Here is a 17,100-nt window from a genome sequence, read left to right as displayed (position 1 = left end):
CTGACATCACTCAGAAATTCTAGGGACCTGAGGCGATGACAAAGCATTCCTGGTTTAAAAAGGGACGTCCCCAAGATGCCTGGCCTGGAGGCGGCCGTGGGGCAGGTGGCCCCCTCGCCACCTGGAGGGCCCTGCCCCTGGCTTGCTGCAGGGCGCCCAGCGCCACCCCAGGCATGTGCCGGCCTCTCCCTCTGGGCAGCGCCTGCATTGCCGCGCTGGGGCGCTCCTCCGAGCCCCAGTCTCCTCCAGGGGAACTCCTGGGAGGGAGGCTGCTCCTGCGGGGGTCCAGGCCCGGGGGACCGAGTTACAGGGTTGAATGGGGGGGCACGACACGGAAAGGAGAGGGGGGCCCAGAGCTGGGAGGCTGGGGGCGAGGGGTCTTGGGGCGGCTCCAGGCTGTACTGGTTTCCAGGCAGGGGACACCCATCGTCCAGTGGCAGGGGAGGTCAGTCCAGACGGCACGTGGTGGCCCCCGCCTGCTAGCCTGAGGGTGACAGTGCAATCTGATAGCGGTCAGTGAGCGCGGCTTCCCGGCCTCAGCCAGGCTGCCAGTGACCCTGGGGCAGCATCTACCCCCCAGGGATGTTGTCGTCAGTCTGCCGTCAGAACAGCCCCAGGTCTGGCCTCTGGGGGGTGCTTAGGTTTAGTTCTCTTTCCACTGTGGCTCTTAAAAAATGCCAGTGTAGGCCTTGGTAGGAATTTTTACAGGAACAGGAGGAGGCACCTTTTCAAATGCTTTGCAGTGTTAAAAAATGCACATAAAATAGCTGGCTTGAGAGGCGCTAAAAAGTTCAGCTGAAAACCCTGGCAACTTCGAAGCAGGAGGGCTGAGCCTTCTGGAGAACTTGCACTTCCTAGGGGTCTTCCCAAAATAGCGCAGCAAGGCCGCCCCACCCCCTCCCGCCCAGGCAGGGGCTCACCCCCCAGTTGAGGACCCTGGGGTCTGAGGGCACAGAGGGGCAAGCACTGCCAGCTCCCACAGCCCCCGCCTGGCCACGCTGCCCTGGAACGTGCCACCCTGGGGAAGAGGCGTCCAGGAGCGGCAGAGGCCGTGGGGCAGGGCCTTGGATGCACAAGGGTAGACTGACCACCCAGGGGGACCCTCTCTCATATGCAGCTCTGCGTGACCCTGCAGCACCCAGGGAGGAGGCGACAGGTCACAGGTTACAGGTGAGGTGCAGAGACCCCCCTGCTTGCCCAGGGCCCGCAGCGGCAGGCTGGCGGCAGAGAAACTGCTCCCCACAGCCTACGCCTGGGGCCTGGGGCTCAGAACAAGCCTGGGAGCCAGTCCTGCAGCACAGGCTGAGTAAGGGGGCTGGGGCAGGGAGACTCGGGGTCTGCTCTACTGCAGGGCATTGAAGGCACTTAGGCTGACCCATCCGGGCCGAAGCCTATAGGGAGGGGGCCCAGGGCTGGGTCCTGCAGGCAGGCAGACTGAGACCAGGAGGAAGTGCTTGGTTTCGGTCCTGGGGAAGTGAGGTGTGCCTACTAGAAGGCCCTGCCCCTGGAGCTGAGAGACGGGCAGGGCACGGCTCTTCCCCACAAAGCCTGGGATGGTGGGCACCCCGACGGGCTGAGGCTGTGCTGAGAGGCCTGCAGCCAGGAGGTAGGGTGGAGCCCCCGCGCCCCGCAAGGAGGGCTGCACTTTCTTGCTGAAGTCACAGTTCTGTTGACACCAGAGGAGAAAATTTATTTCTTTAATTATTACTCATCTAAGTGAGCTGCTAGCCTATGGGCATTCCCACAGCTGGGAGCAATCTACTCTCCTTACAGCCAGGAGCTGGCCACCGGGCGGGGGTCCAGGCGGCTGGTGCTGTCTGGCCGGCCTTGTGTCCCCGGGACAGGCTGCCCTGTGGTCTGTGCACCAAACCCCACCTCCCTGCCCCCGCGTGGAGGTGGGGGGCTGCCCCAGCCAACTGGTCAGCAGGGCATGGTCAGCGGAGGCCCGCAGGGGCAGGTGGGGAGGGAGGCGGCCTCTGTTCTCACCATAGGCCCAGTGGCTGGGGGGCCAGGGAAGAAGGGTGGGAAGGCCAGGATCCCCCCGCAGCTCTGCAGGGGAGGCAGGTTGTGCGGAGCTCAGCACTCAGCGTGGAGACCCCCAGAAAGAAGTGTGGCTACTCCTCCAGCTGCTGCCAGCCTAGGCGGAGGGGCCCCCAGGGGAGGGGGGATGTACCCCCACCCCCTGAAGGCAGGCCCCCGCCTGCCCTGACCACACCCCAAGGTAGCAGCAGCCTCAGACTCAGGCCCTGCACCCGGCGAATGGCCCTGACAGGACCGCTGGACTATGAGGGGGCAAACCCGCGTCTTCCTCTCGCCGGCGGGCGCCCTGGGGCACAGAGCAGCCCAGGTCACGGGGCCCCCACAGCCCACCAGTCCATTCAGGATCAGCCTCACGTGCAGCCTGGGATTCTGTCAAGAGTCAGGACAGCCCCCAGCGCCCAGACCGAGGGGGCAGAGAGCAAGGCCCACAGAGAGGCCTGGTCGCTCCACGGCCCTCGTGGGGTCGTGTGGAAGGGCCCCGGGCACACCGCCTGGCTGAGCCCTGTGCGGACCCCAGGTTTGGGGAGGACAGAGGGGAGCTCTGAGACATCCAGAGCTGTATGTGGGGCCCACAGATCACATGCGCCAGCAAGGGCGTCAGAGGCGGGCCTGCACCTGTGGCTCCACCGGGCAGAGGGCGGGGGCAGGGTGCGTGGGGGAGCAGAGCCCTGGGCCCCAGCCCCCTGCGCCTGTCCTGGCAGAGAGGAAGTTCTGGGGAGTCCTCCACTGTCTCTTGCGCCAGCTGGCCCTGCGCCCCACCTACTTCCTGAGCTGGGCTCTTCTCCCTTCTGCCCTTCTGGGGTGGTCAGGCTAAGGACTGGGGGTAGCTGGGCCTGTGCAATCCCCACAGCCCCTGCAAACCCCACCTTTTTTTTGACAGAAAAGGAAAGGAGTAAAATTGGACTGAAACCAAAATACTTTTCTAGTTAATTTGTACAATAAGCGAATCTGAAGCATTTCCTTCTCCGCGGCCTGTCTCCCTGGGCCGCGGGGGTGCCTGTGGGGGTGGCGGCGCCTCGGGACACAGTTGGGAGGCGTCGCCAATGCCATCAGGCACGGTGGCCCCAGGTGTTCACTCGCTGGGTCGTGTTTACCATACCTGGCTCATCTCCTTTGTCCAGGAGCAAAATATGGAAAATCGGAGGAGGCTTAGCCAAGCGCGAGGCGGGTGCAGCCAGGGTGCCCTGGGGGCCTTCCTGCCGCTGCTGCCTTGGCGGGGGCAGTTCCAGGACGCCAGGGCGCCCTCGCAAGAGCAGGGGCCTCACCTGTGCGCAGCAGGGGCCTGCCGCCTCCATCCCCGCCGAGCCGGCTGCAGGTCTTGGAGAGCTTGTTGGCTGACACCTTGTAGAGGACGCCCCCGATGCAGCGGTAGCCTTTGCTCCGCCATCGAGGGGAGCCGGTCTGGGCTCTCCCACCCGTGGCCGGACGCAGGGTGTTCAGCGCCAGGGACCTGCAGAGACAGGAAGGACCGTCAGCTCAGCCCTGGGGTGGTCAGAAGATCTCTGTCCCCCACCATCCGCAGGCCCAGGAGGTGGCACCGTTAACCCCACCTCTGAGCTGGGGTGCCTTTGTTGGGGGAAAGCCCTCAGTGCCAGCACTAAGGCGGCCCTGAGGGTCACCGGTATCCGGGATGCCTCCTGGACACCACCCCTGGTGCGCCCTGGCTCTGGGACGGCCGTGCTGTGCGGTCAGCAAGGGTCTCTGCCTGCCCTCCGCTCCTCCGCATGGAGCGCCTGGCATCGCAACCAGGAAGGAACAGCCTCACGGACCCCCAACCCAGGGAAGCTATCTGGGGGCAAAACTGGAGTCCCTCAAAGTCAAGGGCTGGTAAAGGCCTGGGCTGCCTGTGGGGTCACCTGAGTGCAGGCCCAGGCCAATCCAAGGGCAGACGGGTCAGAAGTCCCCTACAGACCCCCTGGCCACAGCAGACAGGGGCCACACCCCCCAACTCAGGTCCCACAGAGGTGGGCCTGCAGCTGCCCTGGTGGCTGCTCCTTGAGCTGCCATGGGAGGGGCTCAGGACCCCAGAGCAACTTGGCCTTGACCTTCCGCGTGTCTTAGCAGACACCTACTTATGCAAATTGAGCGCAGTTCTCTCTTAGCTCAGGGCACATCTGGGCTGCTGGCAGAGCTGGGCAGGGGAGTGCCCGTCTGACAGCGTCACCTCTGCCGCAGCGGGGTGGGGTGTGAGGAGGGCAGCTGCCGGCAGGCAAGGCCACCAGCCGCAGCTCCGGGCCGTCCAGGAGTCCTGGGCTCCCCAGCACCTCCTGCTGAGGCTCCCATGCCCTGAAGCCCCTTCCCCAGGAGCCTACAAACCCCAGCTCCACTGGGGTGGCAGAACACTCTCCTTTGGCAAACCAGGGACCACACGGTGGGGAGGCCCCGACCTGGGTCTGGAGTGCAGAGCAGGCCCCACAGGTGGCCCACCACTGGCCTGGCTCCCCACCTGCGGGCTGCGGGCTGCGCTGAGCAGCCAGGCGCGCCGGGACCTGAAGCTGCAGCCTCAGGCGGGAAGCGCCGAGCAGGCCTCCCGAAAGCGCTTGACCCAGTGTCCCTTAATTAGAATTCAGGTTCACAAACACCAGTCTTGGAGGGAGTGACCCCAACAAGGGTCCTTGGCAGCCCTGCCCACCCTGGCTGTGCCAGAGGGACTCCGCTGCCCACTCCCTGGCCCAGCCGAGCGCTGGGGAGATAGCCAGACCCCAGGCCCTCCCCAGACCCCGGGACCCAGGTCTCCCACCTTGGGCTCGGGGCATCTGCATGCCCAGTGGGCGCCTGACGTGTCTCCTGGGCTCCTCCAAGGCGGGGAGGGGCTGAGGAGGGGTGGGGCTGGGGGTCCCACCCTCACTGAAGAAGCCCGTCAGCCTTGGGAGCTCTGGAGCCCCTGTAGGCATCCTGGACACTGCTCAAAGGCTCAGCCTGGCCTGAGTCCCGACCCTCACGGTGAGTGGAGCCCAGCCAGCGGTCACCACAGCCCCCAGCTCAAGGCTGAGAGGTGCCCGCAGCCCCAGCCCTGCACTGCCCGGAGCCCTCAGGGGCCTCCTGCCCACAAGGCAGCTGCCCTTCCATTAACGTGCCCTGGGCCGGGGGCAGCATGGGGGGTCACCATCAGGGCACCACCCCCAGCGCCCCTGCAACAGGCTGTGCTCCCAGACGCCAGGACGCACTCGCCGGAACACGGCCCTCAGCCGTCCTTGCCTCGCTGGGGCACCCCTCCCCCACCTTCCCTCCGTCCACAGTGCTGGCCCCCATGAAATGAGAGACACAGGCTGCACGATGCCCCTGAGACAGTGGGGGGAGGAAGCAGAGCCACGGAGACCTGAGACCAGCCCTCCAGGGGGTGAGGAAGTGCCCCCTACTTGGCCACACACTCCGGGCTAAGGCTGGACAGGATACCACCCCCAGAGGCAGCCACGCAGGCGAAGCTATGGATCCCAGCAGCACACGGCGGCCCAGCCCTGGCAGGCCCAGCGGGTGGAGGCTGGAGGGCCTGGGAATGACTATTCTTATGGATGAGCGTGACCAACCAACCTGGCCCCTTTTTCCAGAGAGAAGACCTGCTCCTGGGCTCTGCCGCGGGCCTCGGGGCAGGGCCGGGGCGCAGCAGGCTTCCTCTCCGTGTTCACAGCCCATGTGCACACCTGGGCCCGAGGACCCACATGCCCGGGTGCAGGGCTGCGGCAGGGCTGGAGCCTGGGAGCCAGGCTGGAAGGAGCCGCGTCCCCAGATGGCACCCTGGGGCCACCGGGGGGAGGTGGGCGCCCCCAAGAACTCGGGGAGGGCCCTGCACCCATGAACCTCGGCCCAGCTGGCAGCCGCGCGGCCCTCTCTGCCTGCCCTCACCCACTGGGCCCGCTGACTCTGGGCCTGCGGCCAGCAGACACCGGGGCAGGCGGGGGCTGGAACACTGGGCTGGGGGTGCTCACCCCAAACGCCTCGTAGCCTTTCACTGCTGTGGGTGTCACGGCACTCCAGTAAATTGTTACCCTAATGGAGAGGACAGCCTTTGGAAACGAGCTGTATTGAGAAGAGGGGATAAAATTAATGAGATAATAGCAGGGCCAAGGACCCGGGGAGCGCTCCTGCCCTCGCGGCAAGGGCCTGTAATTCCTTTTCTACAACAGGAGCCTCAGACCTAAAGCCTTCTCCCATCCGTCCGGCAGGCCCATGCCGCCAGGAAATTTCATTAACGCTGGAAAATAGGAAAGGTATTAAGCGTGGATAATGAAGGCCAGGGAGGGAACCGTGCCTTAAGATAGTCCTCTTTCTCGCCTTTGTAATGGGAGGCATGAACTTTCCCTTCAAATCCATTTCTAATCCATTTGAAATACTACAGCAAATTATCTTTCCTTCAGCCCGAAAGCGGCCAGCCAATTTACTCCGAATAGAAGTGACAATGCCCCAGGATTTATCACCATAACCTTGACTACACTGGGGTGAGGGCTGGGCTTCTCCTGGGCGCCCCCCCGGGGGGCCACAAAGGACAGGGTGGGGGGAGATAACATTTTAAATGAAGAGAGCTGGTAATGGGGAGAAAGACACACACACCACAAAAGTAGGTTTAAAAAGAAAAGCGATCCACGTGTCCACTGCCCAGGGAGCAGCTGAAATGTTCCAGGCCCGAGGCTGTCCAGGAGCTCCCAGGGGCTCTGCCCTCCAAGGCCCCCTCAGCTGCTGTGCCCAGGAAGCAAGAGGACAGTCCCAGGGAAGCAGGACCCTGAGAGCCAGGACATCAGTCTGGGCAGGACAGGAAGGCTCTCCCAAGAGCCGGGATGACTGTGGTATGTCCTCTGCTGGGTCTGCAGGCCCCCCACCAAGCAGTGCCGAGCCCACCCTGCAGGGCAACCCCCCCCCAGCAGCGCCGAGCCCACTCTGCCAGAGTCCCCCTGGGCTCCCTGCACGCTCCCTGGCCACTGCCCAGGCAGGTTGGTGCAGGCCCAGTAATGCGTGCAGGGCGCCTGTCGCAGTCTCCTCCTCGAGCTGCACGGCTGAGATGCCCACCCAGGCATCCTTGCTAGTGGCCTGGCAGCCTGGGGCACAGGTGTGCACCCAAAGAACCGCAGGCAGACGGGCTCCCAAAAACGCGTGCACACGTAGCTCGCCCGCCCACTGACAGGACCTGATGCACAGTGAGTGCACCCCAGGCCCCGGGCTGGCGACAGGCAGCCTGTGGGGCTGTGTCGCCTGAAGGCGCAGAGTGGCTCCCTCTGAGCGTGCAGGGAGGTGAGGGGCAGAAAGCCGGCCTGGCCCTGGAGACTCTGGAAGCGGCCCCAGCCTCCAGGATGCCCAGGGCAGGACAAGCTCTGTCCTGGAGCTGTGCCTACCTCCGGCCTTGACACATATACTGCCTTGGCTGCCACTGCCCGGCCAGGACCGCAGGAGCACACGGGAGCTGAAGGAGCCCGGCTCCAGCAAACCCAGTGCTGAGGATGCCATGGCCTCTCAGCACCCAGTCCTAAGGCAGCCTGGCAAGGGTGGGTCCTGTGCACCCAGAGAGGGTGGGGAGCCCCTGGGGACAGGGCCAGGGCCAGGCCAAGGGGCCCACACCTGGACAGGGAGCTGCTGGTGGAACTAAGGGCTGCTTTCGCACAGGAAGGCCTCTCAGCACAGAGGGGTCTTGCTGGCACGTTCTTCCCAGTACCCACAGTCTGCGTCCCCTGCCTCCTCCTGGAGACCCCAGTCACCGAGGACCCTGCCTCCCTGAGCCGGCCTCCTCTCTCACCCCAAAGGCAGTCTGGGGCCCTGCCTTCACTGCCGCTCCCTGGCGGGGTCCCCGCCGCACCGTCCCGTCAGCTCCTCTCCCGTCACCCCGGCCCCGCTGGCAGCACTCCCTGCTCTGCTGTAGGACCCACCACTGCCCCACCACCTGCTGATCACCCCTGCGCAGGGCCTGTGCACGTGCTGGGCCTCTGCCGTCACCTGAGTCCTGCCCTGAGCCCAAGCTCGGATGTCGGGGCCTTGGGAAGCCTCCCCTGACCCTATACAGGGCCCAGTCACACCTGGGAGCAAGCACCTGGGACAGGGCTGTGCTGGCGAGTGGGGCTCCAGGGACTCGTGCAGGGTGAGCGCACACCAGGAGGGAGGCTTGGGGACCACCAGAGTCTCCCACCCTGGGGTCTGCCAGGGGGCCAGTAAGAGAAACGTGGGGCGGCCTCAGTGGGCGGGAGCTGGGACGTGTGGGCACCCACACCAGGAGAGGCCTTTGGTTCAGCGTGGCGGGCCAGGAGGTGGGCAGCCTGCAGGGAGCAGAGAAAACAAGCGGGGAAGCAGTTTTCAGGACGTGGAGCGGGTTCCACACAGCTTGAGCAAGCGAGGAGTGCGCCGTCAGCAGAAGGGCGCCGCGCGGCCGCGCAGCGAATCCCAAGTAGGTCAGGTTTGGCGCCGCCACCGTGACGGCTGCAAACTGCTTAAGCGGGCTTTCCGCGGAAACGCTGACGCCCGGCGCCCCACAGGCTGGGCCGGCCGGCACACAGGCAGCCAGTCCCACAGGTGCTGACGGAACATGCTGGGGACAAGGGCCCAGGTGGGGTGGTGGGGCAGGAGGGCCAGGAACTCAGTGGACAGACGGATGGACGGTGCGGGTCTCAGGGCGACTGGGGCCATCTGGCCTTCTAAGACCCTCCTCCCGAGTGTGCCCACCTGCCTGCCGAGCTCTGGCCACCTTGCGGCAGGGCCGAGGTGATGGCTGGGCTTCCCAGGACGCACCTGGTCACAGTGGCTGGGGGCTGCGGCCTGGGTGGGAGCTGAGGCCTGAGGACCCTGGTGGGTCACAGCAAGGACGGCCCAAGAGGGCTGGTGGGCCAGGGCGCAGACTGAGCGCTGGGGGGGGAACTGGGTGTGGGGGTGCGGGACACACCTGAGGGCCCTGCTCCTTCCCCAGGGACCGCAGCCCCGTCTCTCCCCAGCCCCGAGCAGAAGTGACTCGGGGGTGCCCTGGCCAGCGACACTGGAGGTGGGGGGCACTAACTGCCCCCAGCGTGAGCGCGGCGGCTGCCTAAGAAGCGGGGCTGTTTTATGAGCTCTCATCTATTCAATCGGTGCTGCGATCAATGGATGCATTACAAGCTTTCCCTTTAAGAGCCTAATAAACAACAAGATAGAAAGTAAAATTCTCCATAAAATGACACTTTTAAAAATCCATTTTAGCTGAAGACATTGGTGTTTTGCGTGTTAGCTACAAAAAGCAGGTATCACTGGGCCTTAGTGGCCCCCTCCGAGTGCAGAGCTCAGCGTGCTGGGCACAGGCCCGGGGTCCAGGGTCGGCCAGCTCAGCTGCCCCGATCCTTGCTCCCCAGTGTCATCCTACAGGCTGGGCTGTCGCTCAGGCCCTGGGCCTGACACTGGCGAGGGTGGGGAGGGCCTGGCCCCGCCGCAGCCGCCCCTCCACTGCCACCCCTCCACCGCCCCTCGCTCCGGGCATCCTTCTCTCTCTCTGGCCCACCAACACCCCAGCTCCAGCCCGCTGTGCATGTGAAGTCCAGTCCGCCCATCCCTGTCCTCTCCCAACACGGGCAAGAGGGGAGGGAAGGAAGCTGGGGTAGCAGAACCTGCGCCCCGAGTCCTCTGGGAGGAACTCAGGAAGTCGAGGCCCCACCTGGCTCACTGGCTCCTAGAGAACACCCCGGGGGGCACCTCCTGGGGCTCCCTCCTCCACTGTGGGCCTGCCCGTCAGCCCCGCTGCCCACACAGCCCCCTCACCACAACCCCTCCTCTGTGCCCTGGTGTCTGTGGCTCAAACCCCATCACCAGGGGCGTGGGGACCAACCCAGAGTGCACCCCACTACCACACCCCCAAGAGCCCGGCAGCTGCCGCCAGTTGCTGTCCTCTCGGCAGGACAGGTCTCGCCGAGGCCCCGATCAAAAGCCTGGCTGCCTGGCCTCTGGCAGCAGAGGGCTGCACGCCTTCGCAAGGCCTCGCATCACATCCTGCCTGGTGATCTCGCTTGGGGTCTCTGCCCTCACCCTCCTTGGAAGCGCTGCTGGCCGGCACTCGGCTCTCCGCACACTAGAGCCGGCCCTTCCCAGGACTCCACTCATAGCCTGTCCCTCGCTGAGCCCCGCGCAGAGTGGGAGGGCACTGGCCCTGGACCCCACGCTGTCTCTCCAGTTCCCCCTGCCACCACGCAGGCCCGTCACCGGCCCTAGGACCTAGGGCCACTGTCCGCCTCGCTCGAGCCTCCCTGTCCCTGCAGCTGCAGCCCCTCTTCACCTCTGGATCTCACACCAGTTGCCCGTGCCCCTCTGGGGAGCCCTAGGACACTCACGCTTGCATGCATGTCATGAAGGGGCCCCAGTACCTGGACATGGCCGAGCTGAGAGACACTGGAGGGCGGCCCAAGCCAGGGACACGTGACATAGTGGAAACATCACAACACCCCCAGACGCCACAAGCCCCGGCCATCAGGGACCCTCATGTCATGGCTACCTAAAGATACTCGGGAAGAGGGGAGATGGGGGGGGCAGGCGACCCGCCCCATAGGCCCCAGCAGGAGGGCTCCTCTCAGAATCGTGTGAGCACAGCACAGCTCCCGGGAGAAGCCGTGGTGGGTGTGCAGACCCCAGGGACAAGCCCCTGAGCTCAGCATAAAAGCTCCTGCGGGTCAGAGGGTGAGCAGGGAGCCGACTACAAGTGAAGCACGCCCATCGAAGCCGCCAGGCCACCAGTGGGACCAGCTAGACCACCAGGAAAAGCTGAACAAGCACTGCAGGCAATGCTGTGGCAGGTGTCCACTGGGAAAGGCCAAAACTGAGCCAGTGTTCCTATGGCTGACCTGAGGAATACACAGGCCAAACAGGCAGGGGTGGTAAGGACACACAGCCCAGCAAGAGCACAGACTCTGGCTCTGCACTTCTAGGGGTGGGGTGGGGGTAGGCTCAGTAAACGTTTTGCTGTAAGGAGACCAAGGAATCTTGACCCCCCACCTCAGACCACAAGTAAAAGTTAACTTATAAGGGATCACAGACTTAATATAATATTAACACTGAAATAGCCAAGCTTCTAGAAGAAAATGTGACCTTGGCAAATATTTCTCAAACAGGACACTCATAAAAGAAGACTGATGAACCAGACAGCGCTGATGGCAAGCGCCGCACTGTGAGAAGACCGCTGACACAGGAATGTAGCCGTAATATGTAAAGAGTGCTAGCAAATCAATAAAAGACCCACTAAGACAAATGTGGGTGAAAGACTGCACAGGGCACTGCACACTGCCTCGTGTGTGCAGCCTCCTCCCCAGCTACCCGCCGCCTGGCATCTGCCTGCCCACCAAGGCTCCAGCTCCATGGTGGGGAGAGGGGGCACCCCTCGTCACTCGGCAGCATGCCCCACAGGACAGAGCAGCGGAGACAAGTAGCCCCCAGACGACCACTAAGGGCACAGCAAGAGCAGCGTGGGCACACCTGGGGAGGAGCAGGACAAGCTGGCTGAGGCTGCTGTAGATCACCCCGTCTCCCCACAGTCCTGGAGGCCGGCAGCCCGGATCAAGGTGCCTGCAGAGGAGCAGGACAAGCTGGCTCAGGCTGCTGTAGATCACCCTGTCTCCCCACAGTCCCGGAGGCCGGCAGCCCAGATCAAGGCGCCTGTAGAGGAGCAGGACACGCTGGCTCGGGCTGCTGTAGATCATCCCTTCTCCCCACAGTCCTGGAGGCCGGCAGCCCGGATCAAGGCGCCTGCAGAGGGCCTCCAGGCGCTCACAAGGCCTCTCCCCAGGGTGACTGGAGAGCAGGCCCTGTCATCTCTTCCTCCTCAAATAAAGACACCAATTCTATCAGATGAGGGCCCCACCCTAATGACCTCATTCAGCCTTAATCACCTCTCACCTCCAAAAAGCCACACTGGGATTCAGACTTCAGTCTATGAGTCTGTTTGGATAACAAATGGTAAGCAAAAGGAATTACACAAAACAGCACCTATTATACGAACCTACTTATATGAAGTTCAAGAGTTTTGAGACAGAGTTTTTCCAGACATAGGAGAGGGACCACAGGGTAGGTGGGGACGCGTGGGGGGAGCACCCTGAAGGGGGTAGGTAACGTCAGGGGGTAGGTAATGGGCACACCCTGTGGTAGGTACACAAGATAAAAATCCACAGAACTGACCACTGAAAACACAAACAAACCACACGTTTTGGCTACGGAAATTGAAGGTCTGTTCAGAAGACCAAGTTCAGGAACAAGATTTTATATAATAAAGGTGACATTTTTAAAGAATGGGAAAAAGCCTGAATGTTTAATAAATGTTCCAAAAACAACCAGATAAGCGTTAAACAAAATTAAATTTGACCTTTAATCTCACACCAAGTCTCCAAATAAATTCCAGGTAGATTACAGTTTTAACTGTAAAACTAGAAAGTGCAGCACCAGAAGAGAATAACCGAGCTCATGAATCACGGGACAAGGAGAGCGGTTCTAAGCAAATCAGTGTGTTATACCAAGTCTTAAGAGACCGACAGATCTAAGAACACAGAAAACGTAAAAGTTCCATTAAAAATCCTCACAAACAAAAGGCAAAACAGAAATTGAGGAAAAATGTGTAGTCTGCCAAAAGGGTGCCCCACCCCCAAATATTTAGATTCCTGAAAACCCATAAGAAACAGGCTAGAGGCAAATGAACAGTGCACAAAAAAGACGCTGAACTTAACAAAGAGCATGAACACAATTGACATTAAAGGAGTTCCCTGGTGGGTCTAGCGGTCTGGCTCTTTCACCACCGTGGCGGGTGTTCCTGCTGGGGGAACTGTGATCCCACAGGCCACGTGGTGTGGCAGCAAGGAAAACCCACCAAAGTCTGAATGAACACTGGATCGCAATCTCTTCTAGAGCACAGGCAAAGTTTCTGGCAGGGGCAGCTAACACCTGGAAGGACAGAAGACGCACACCAGCGCGGCAGAAGGTGCGCCCCCGACTCTCCCTACAGCCCAGGGGCCGAGGCCCGACCTGGACGGGCCAACCTCAGCGAGGCGGACAGAAGGCCGCCGCCGAGCAGGACAGCCCTCTGCTGCGGCACAAGTGCAGACTAGGGCAGCCGTCGGGGAGACCGGCCTCGCGGCTACAGTCCAGTATCCATCACCCGAGGAGGCTGCGGTTCAGGCCGCATCCACCTCCACCGCCAGCCCCAGCCCCGGGAGGCCTCCGGAAGGCTTCCCGGGGAGGCAGAACCCTGGGCGAAGCCTTCTGCGGGAGCGGGAGGTGGCGGCAGTGCAGTCCGCGCAGGGTCTCACACGGCAGAGTCCTTGCCAGCACCTGGGGCACCTAACGGCGGATGACCGTCCAGGTGCAAAGCACTCGGCCCCCACGACCCCCACTAGGGCGAGGGGCGGGCTGTGGGGAGCCCTGGAGGGTAGGGGGGCGAAGCCCACCCTTCCAGGACCCGAGCCCAGCAAGGTGGGGCGCTGCAGCCGGCAGGCCGCGCCCCAAAGCAAACCCCGCCCCAGACACGCCCACCGGGCCCCTACCAGGCAGGCGGGCGGGGCCGGGAGCAGCCACACCCCCCGCCCCGCCCCACCCCCAGAGGAGCTCTGCCGAGGGACAGAGCCCCGGCCATAATTTATGCTCCCCCGCCTATGCTTTATGGCTTTCTTAATTCGGCTCCTGCTACTATTAATGTAGTTAATGCTGAGATTATATCTATTTTCTGGCGTCAGGCGGTGATTTATTCAAGCCATTTTTCCGGTGGAGGCTCCCACGCTGTTAAATCAAGCGCCTTGCCAATTAAGTGCTGACTTGGGAAGTGGACGCAATCTTAACAGACATCTAACCGCAAATTAAACCGGGGCTCCTTACTCTGGGGAGTGGGCGGGGCAGCCACAGAAACCTTGCTGACTTCGAGGAAAGTCAGAGAAAAAGAAACCGGCTCGCTCGCCGGCTGCCCTGACTCCAGGAGGCAGGCTGCCCATCAGGCTCGCAGCAGCTGGGGTCAGGGACCCTCCTGCAGGGACCGCGGGTGGGTGGGGGAGGGCAGCAGTCGCTGGACCTGTCCCAACACACAGAGACTCTGCACCCTCAGCCCCTCCCACCTGGAGCAAGCGCTGATGGGTGTCTGGCTCAGCAGATGCTGGGTGGAGCCCTAAATGGCAAGGGGTGGCTGAGGGGTTACCAAAGACCCCCCTCTGAGGACCCGCAGGGCACATGGTGGTGGGGGCGGGTAAGCACAGGAGGGGAGAGGGAGGTTAACTGGAGCTCTGGCAGGGGGAGCACGTGCGCAGCCCACCCGAGGGTGCCTGTGCCCACTGGGAGGTGCCTGCCCAGAGCGCCTGAGAGCCACACGTGGGACCTTGGGGACAGGTAGGAGCCAGGTGGCCTGAGGCCCAGCAGGGCCTTTAGGGCATGGTCCGCAGCACGGTGAGCCCCCACACCCCACAGCCAACGCAGGGAGCCCATTTTCTTGTTCAGGGGAACCCCTAGAACAGCGCCTTCCCTCACCCATCTCCAGAGGCCCTGGCCCGGCCCTGAGAGGGGAACTGTGTTTTGGGGTACGACCAAGCTGGAGGTTGATATATGCAAAGAGTTAAATGTGGTATTGATTATCTGAACACTACTTTACTACCACCTCTAAAACCAAGATAAAAGTGGTGTTTAAAACGATGTTTGATTGTGTAAGGCACCCAGGAACCGCTGGGTGACAAGGACATTTTATTTCTTGCTGTCAGGAGCAGTATTTTCAGCTTCCCTGCTCCTCATCCCCAGGGACCCCTGGGGGCACCAACACAGACACACAAGGGCCTGGTGCAAGGTGTGGCTGGGGCCTGGGCACAGCTAGGGAAGCCCCGCAGGGCTCCACGGGGAGGGTCTCGAGGGACCCTGCCAGCGTCCTGACAGTCCCGCTGCCTGCAGAGCAAAGCTTCCCTCGGGCGGACGCAGGGGCTCCCTCTAGGTTTACTCTGAAGCACTCTGGCCTGTGCACCAGTGTCTCCGTGAGGTGTGTCGCCAAGCACGTGGGGCGGCCACACAGTGGCCAGTCACACGGGGCCCTGCAGGGCTGGCCTGGGTGACGCGTCACCTGCCTGACTCTTTTCTAATGCTGGTCTGAAGGCTGCCGGGCAGGCCCTGGACGCTTGAGCCAGCTCCCGAAAAGCAGAGACACCAGCTGCACGTCCGTGATTGAGACGCAGTGCGCTGTGAATGGCCTGGGTCCACGCGGTGGGGGGTGGGTGGGCACAATCGAGACGCAGTGTGCTGTGGATGGCCTGGGTCCACGCGGTGGGGGGTGGGTGGGCACAATCGAGACGCAGTGCGCTGTGGACGGCCTGGGTCCACGCGGTGGGGGGTGGGTGGGCACAATCGAGACGCAGTGCGCTGTGGATGGCCTGGATCCACGCGGGGTGGGGGCCAGGCGGGGGGTTCGTGTGCGGCAAGAACGAGAGTGGCCTGGGGCAGCGCTGCCCCACCAGGCTGTGCAAGGGAGGCTCGAGAGTCACTGCAGAGGGGCCAGGAACGTGGGCAGCCTCCTCGCCTCCCTGCTCCGGGCACCCGCACGCAGCCAAGGTGCCAGGGGGCAGGACAGAGGGAGGGGTGCACATGACCGTGCATGGAGAAAAGGGACAGAAAGCGAGAAAGCCACCGACGTGAGGAGGCAGCGACAGAAAAGCAGGACAGAGACTGAAGAAAGAAGGCCAAAGACTAGAGGGCCCGTGAGTCACACACAGACGAGAGACCAGCAGGGCAGGCGGGCAACCGGGGGGCTGCAGATGGCAGAGACCGTCCCACAGGGGCCTGTGGCAGAGCCTGGGTGGGGGGCAGAACACGGGCCACCCCAGGGACTGCCATGCCCGACCAGCCCTCCACGGCAGCTCCTGCCAACTGGCATGGCCTCAGGGACACTGGCCCAGGGAGACACCCTGGCCCACGGGCTCCTGGCCAGCTCGCGGTAGGCCTGGAGAGGGAAGGGCCCAGCGCCGTGTGCCAGCAGCTCCAGTCTGAGATGCAGAAAAGGGGAGTCCGGTGTGTGCCACTTCCCACACTGTCCACAGATGGAACCCAGGTGCCATCTGTCATGAAGTCTAGCCACAAACACTGTGGCGACAATGCCCGTGACCCGGGCCCACACCAGGAGCCCCACAGCCAAGGAGGAAGGGGGCACGGAGCTGCCTCAGGGACGACTGTCACAGCGCTGTGTGGACGCCGAGGAGGGTGGACCAGAGGCTTGGACGGAGCCCCACACAGGCGCCTGCACGCCCGTCAGTGTCTGCCCAGAGCTGGCCAAGGAGGACGGCCCAGCTTCGCCCCTGCCCAGGGGCTGCGTGGCACCGGTGGCCCCGCCGAGCACATCCTCTCCTCGGTGCTGGGCCCCGGCAGTGCTGGCCGTTGCCCCCGACCTCACACAGCCCACCCTGGAGCTGCCTATGCTGGGGAGGATGGAGACAGACCGGGCCCAGATGACCAGCTGGTCTGAAGCCAGGGCAGCCCTGGGCGGGGGCTCCACGTGCCAGCCCACCCAGGGTGGCACGCTGACAGAGCGTGGACAGAAGAGGGAAGACGGCGGCCGTCCTGGGCCCCTGAGGGTCCTGTGTCCCAGGCCTGGCCTGCCAGCCAGAGACTGGGCTCTAACAAGGCCAAGCAAGGCCCCTCTGGAGCAGGTTCTGGAGGGAGAGCGGGCACCCCAAGGTGCCCCAGCCCCTGTGCACACAGGGGCAGCTGTGGCCTGGCAAGGCTGGCCTCCCTCACCTCCCCGAAACTACCAAGGGGGCGAGGAGCCAAGGCCCCAGGCCCTCCCAAATCCGACCAAGGAGGCAGGCAGGCTTCAGGCCTCAGGGCTGCTGACAGCCGAAAGGCCTGCTAGACTCAAAGCAATGAGTAAACCACCTAGGCTCGCTCTGAAGCGACTTCCAAATTAAGAGTTGCATCCTTGCTGTCAGGCCCCCGCCAGCAGTTTCCGTGGCACCTCCCGTGCAGAAACGCACCTCAGACCATCTATTAGAATGATGGAGGCAAAGGGACCCACAACTGCACTCCTTCCTTAATGAGCAGCCAAAGGGATCGGTAAGCATAATTTCAGAGGCCAGTAATATTTTATATAATCGCCAAGCGGTTTAAATTGAAAACCCCCAACTGAATCAATATTTA

General features: G+C 63.0%; 1 protein-coding gene across 1 annotated transcript in view; it reads right to left on the bottom strand.

Moving 5' to 3' along the window:
- ZC3H3 (zinc finger CCCH-type containing 3) overlaps window positions 1–17,100 on the bottom strand; it is a 63,628-nt gene that overhangs the window by 13,042 nt on the left and 33,486 nt on the right. Inside the window, exon 5 of the mRNA XM_019973392.2 lies at window positions 3,306–3,490. Within this exon, the coding sequence (XP_019828951.2) occupies window positions 3,306–3,490 (185 nt within the window). The remainder of the gene's footprint in view (window positions 1–3,305; window positions 3,491–17,100) is intronic.

The sequence above is a fragment of the Bos indicus genome, chromosome 14, assembly GCF_029378745.1.
Source record: "Bos indicus isolate NIAB-ARS_2022 breed Sahiwal x Tharparkar chromosome 14, NIAB-ARS_B.indTharparkar_mat_pri_1.0, whole genome shotgun sequence".
NCBI lineage: Eukaryota > Metazoa > Chordata > Mammalia > Artiodactyla > Bovidae > Bos > Bos indicus.
This window is presented reverse-complemented; position numbering and strand designations above follow the sequence as displayed.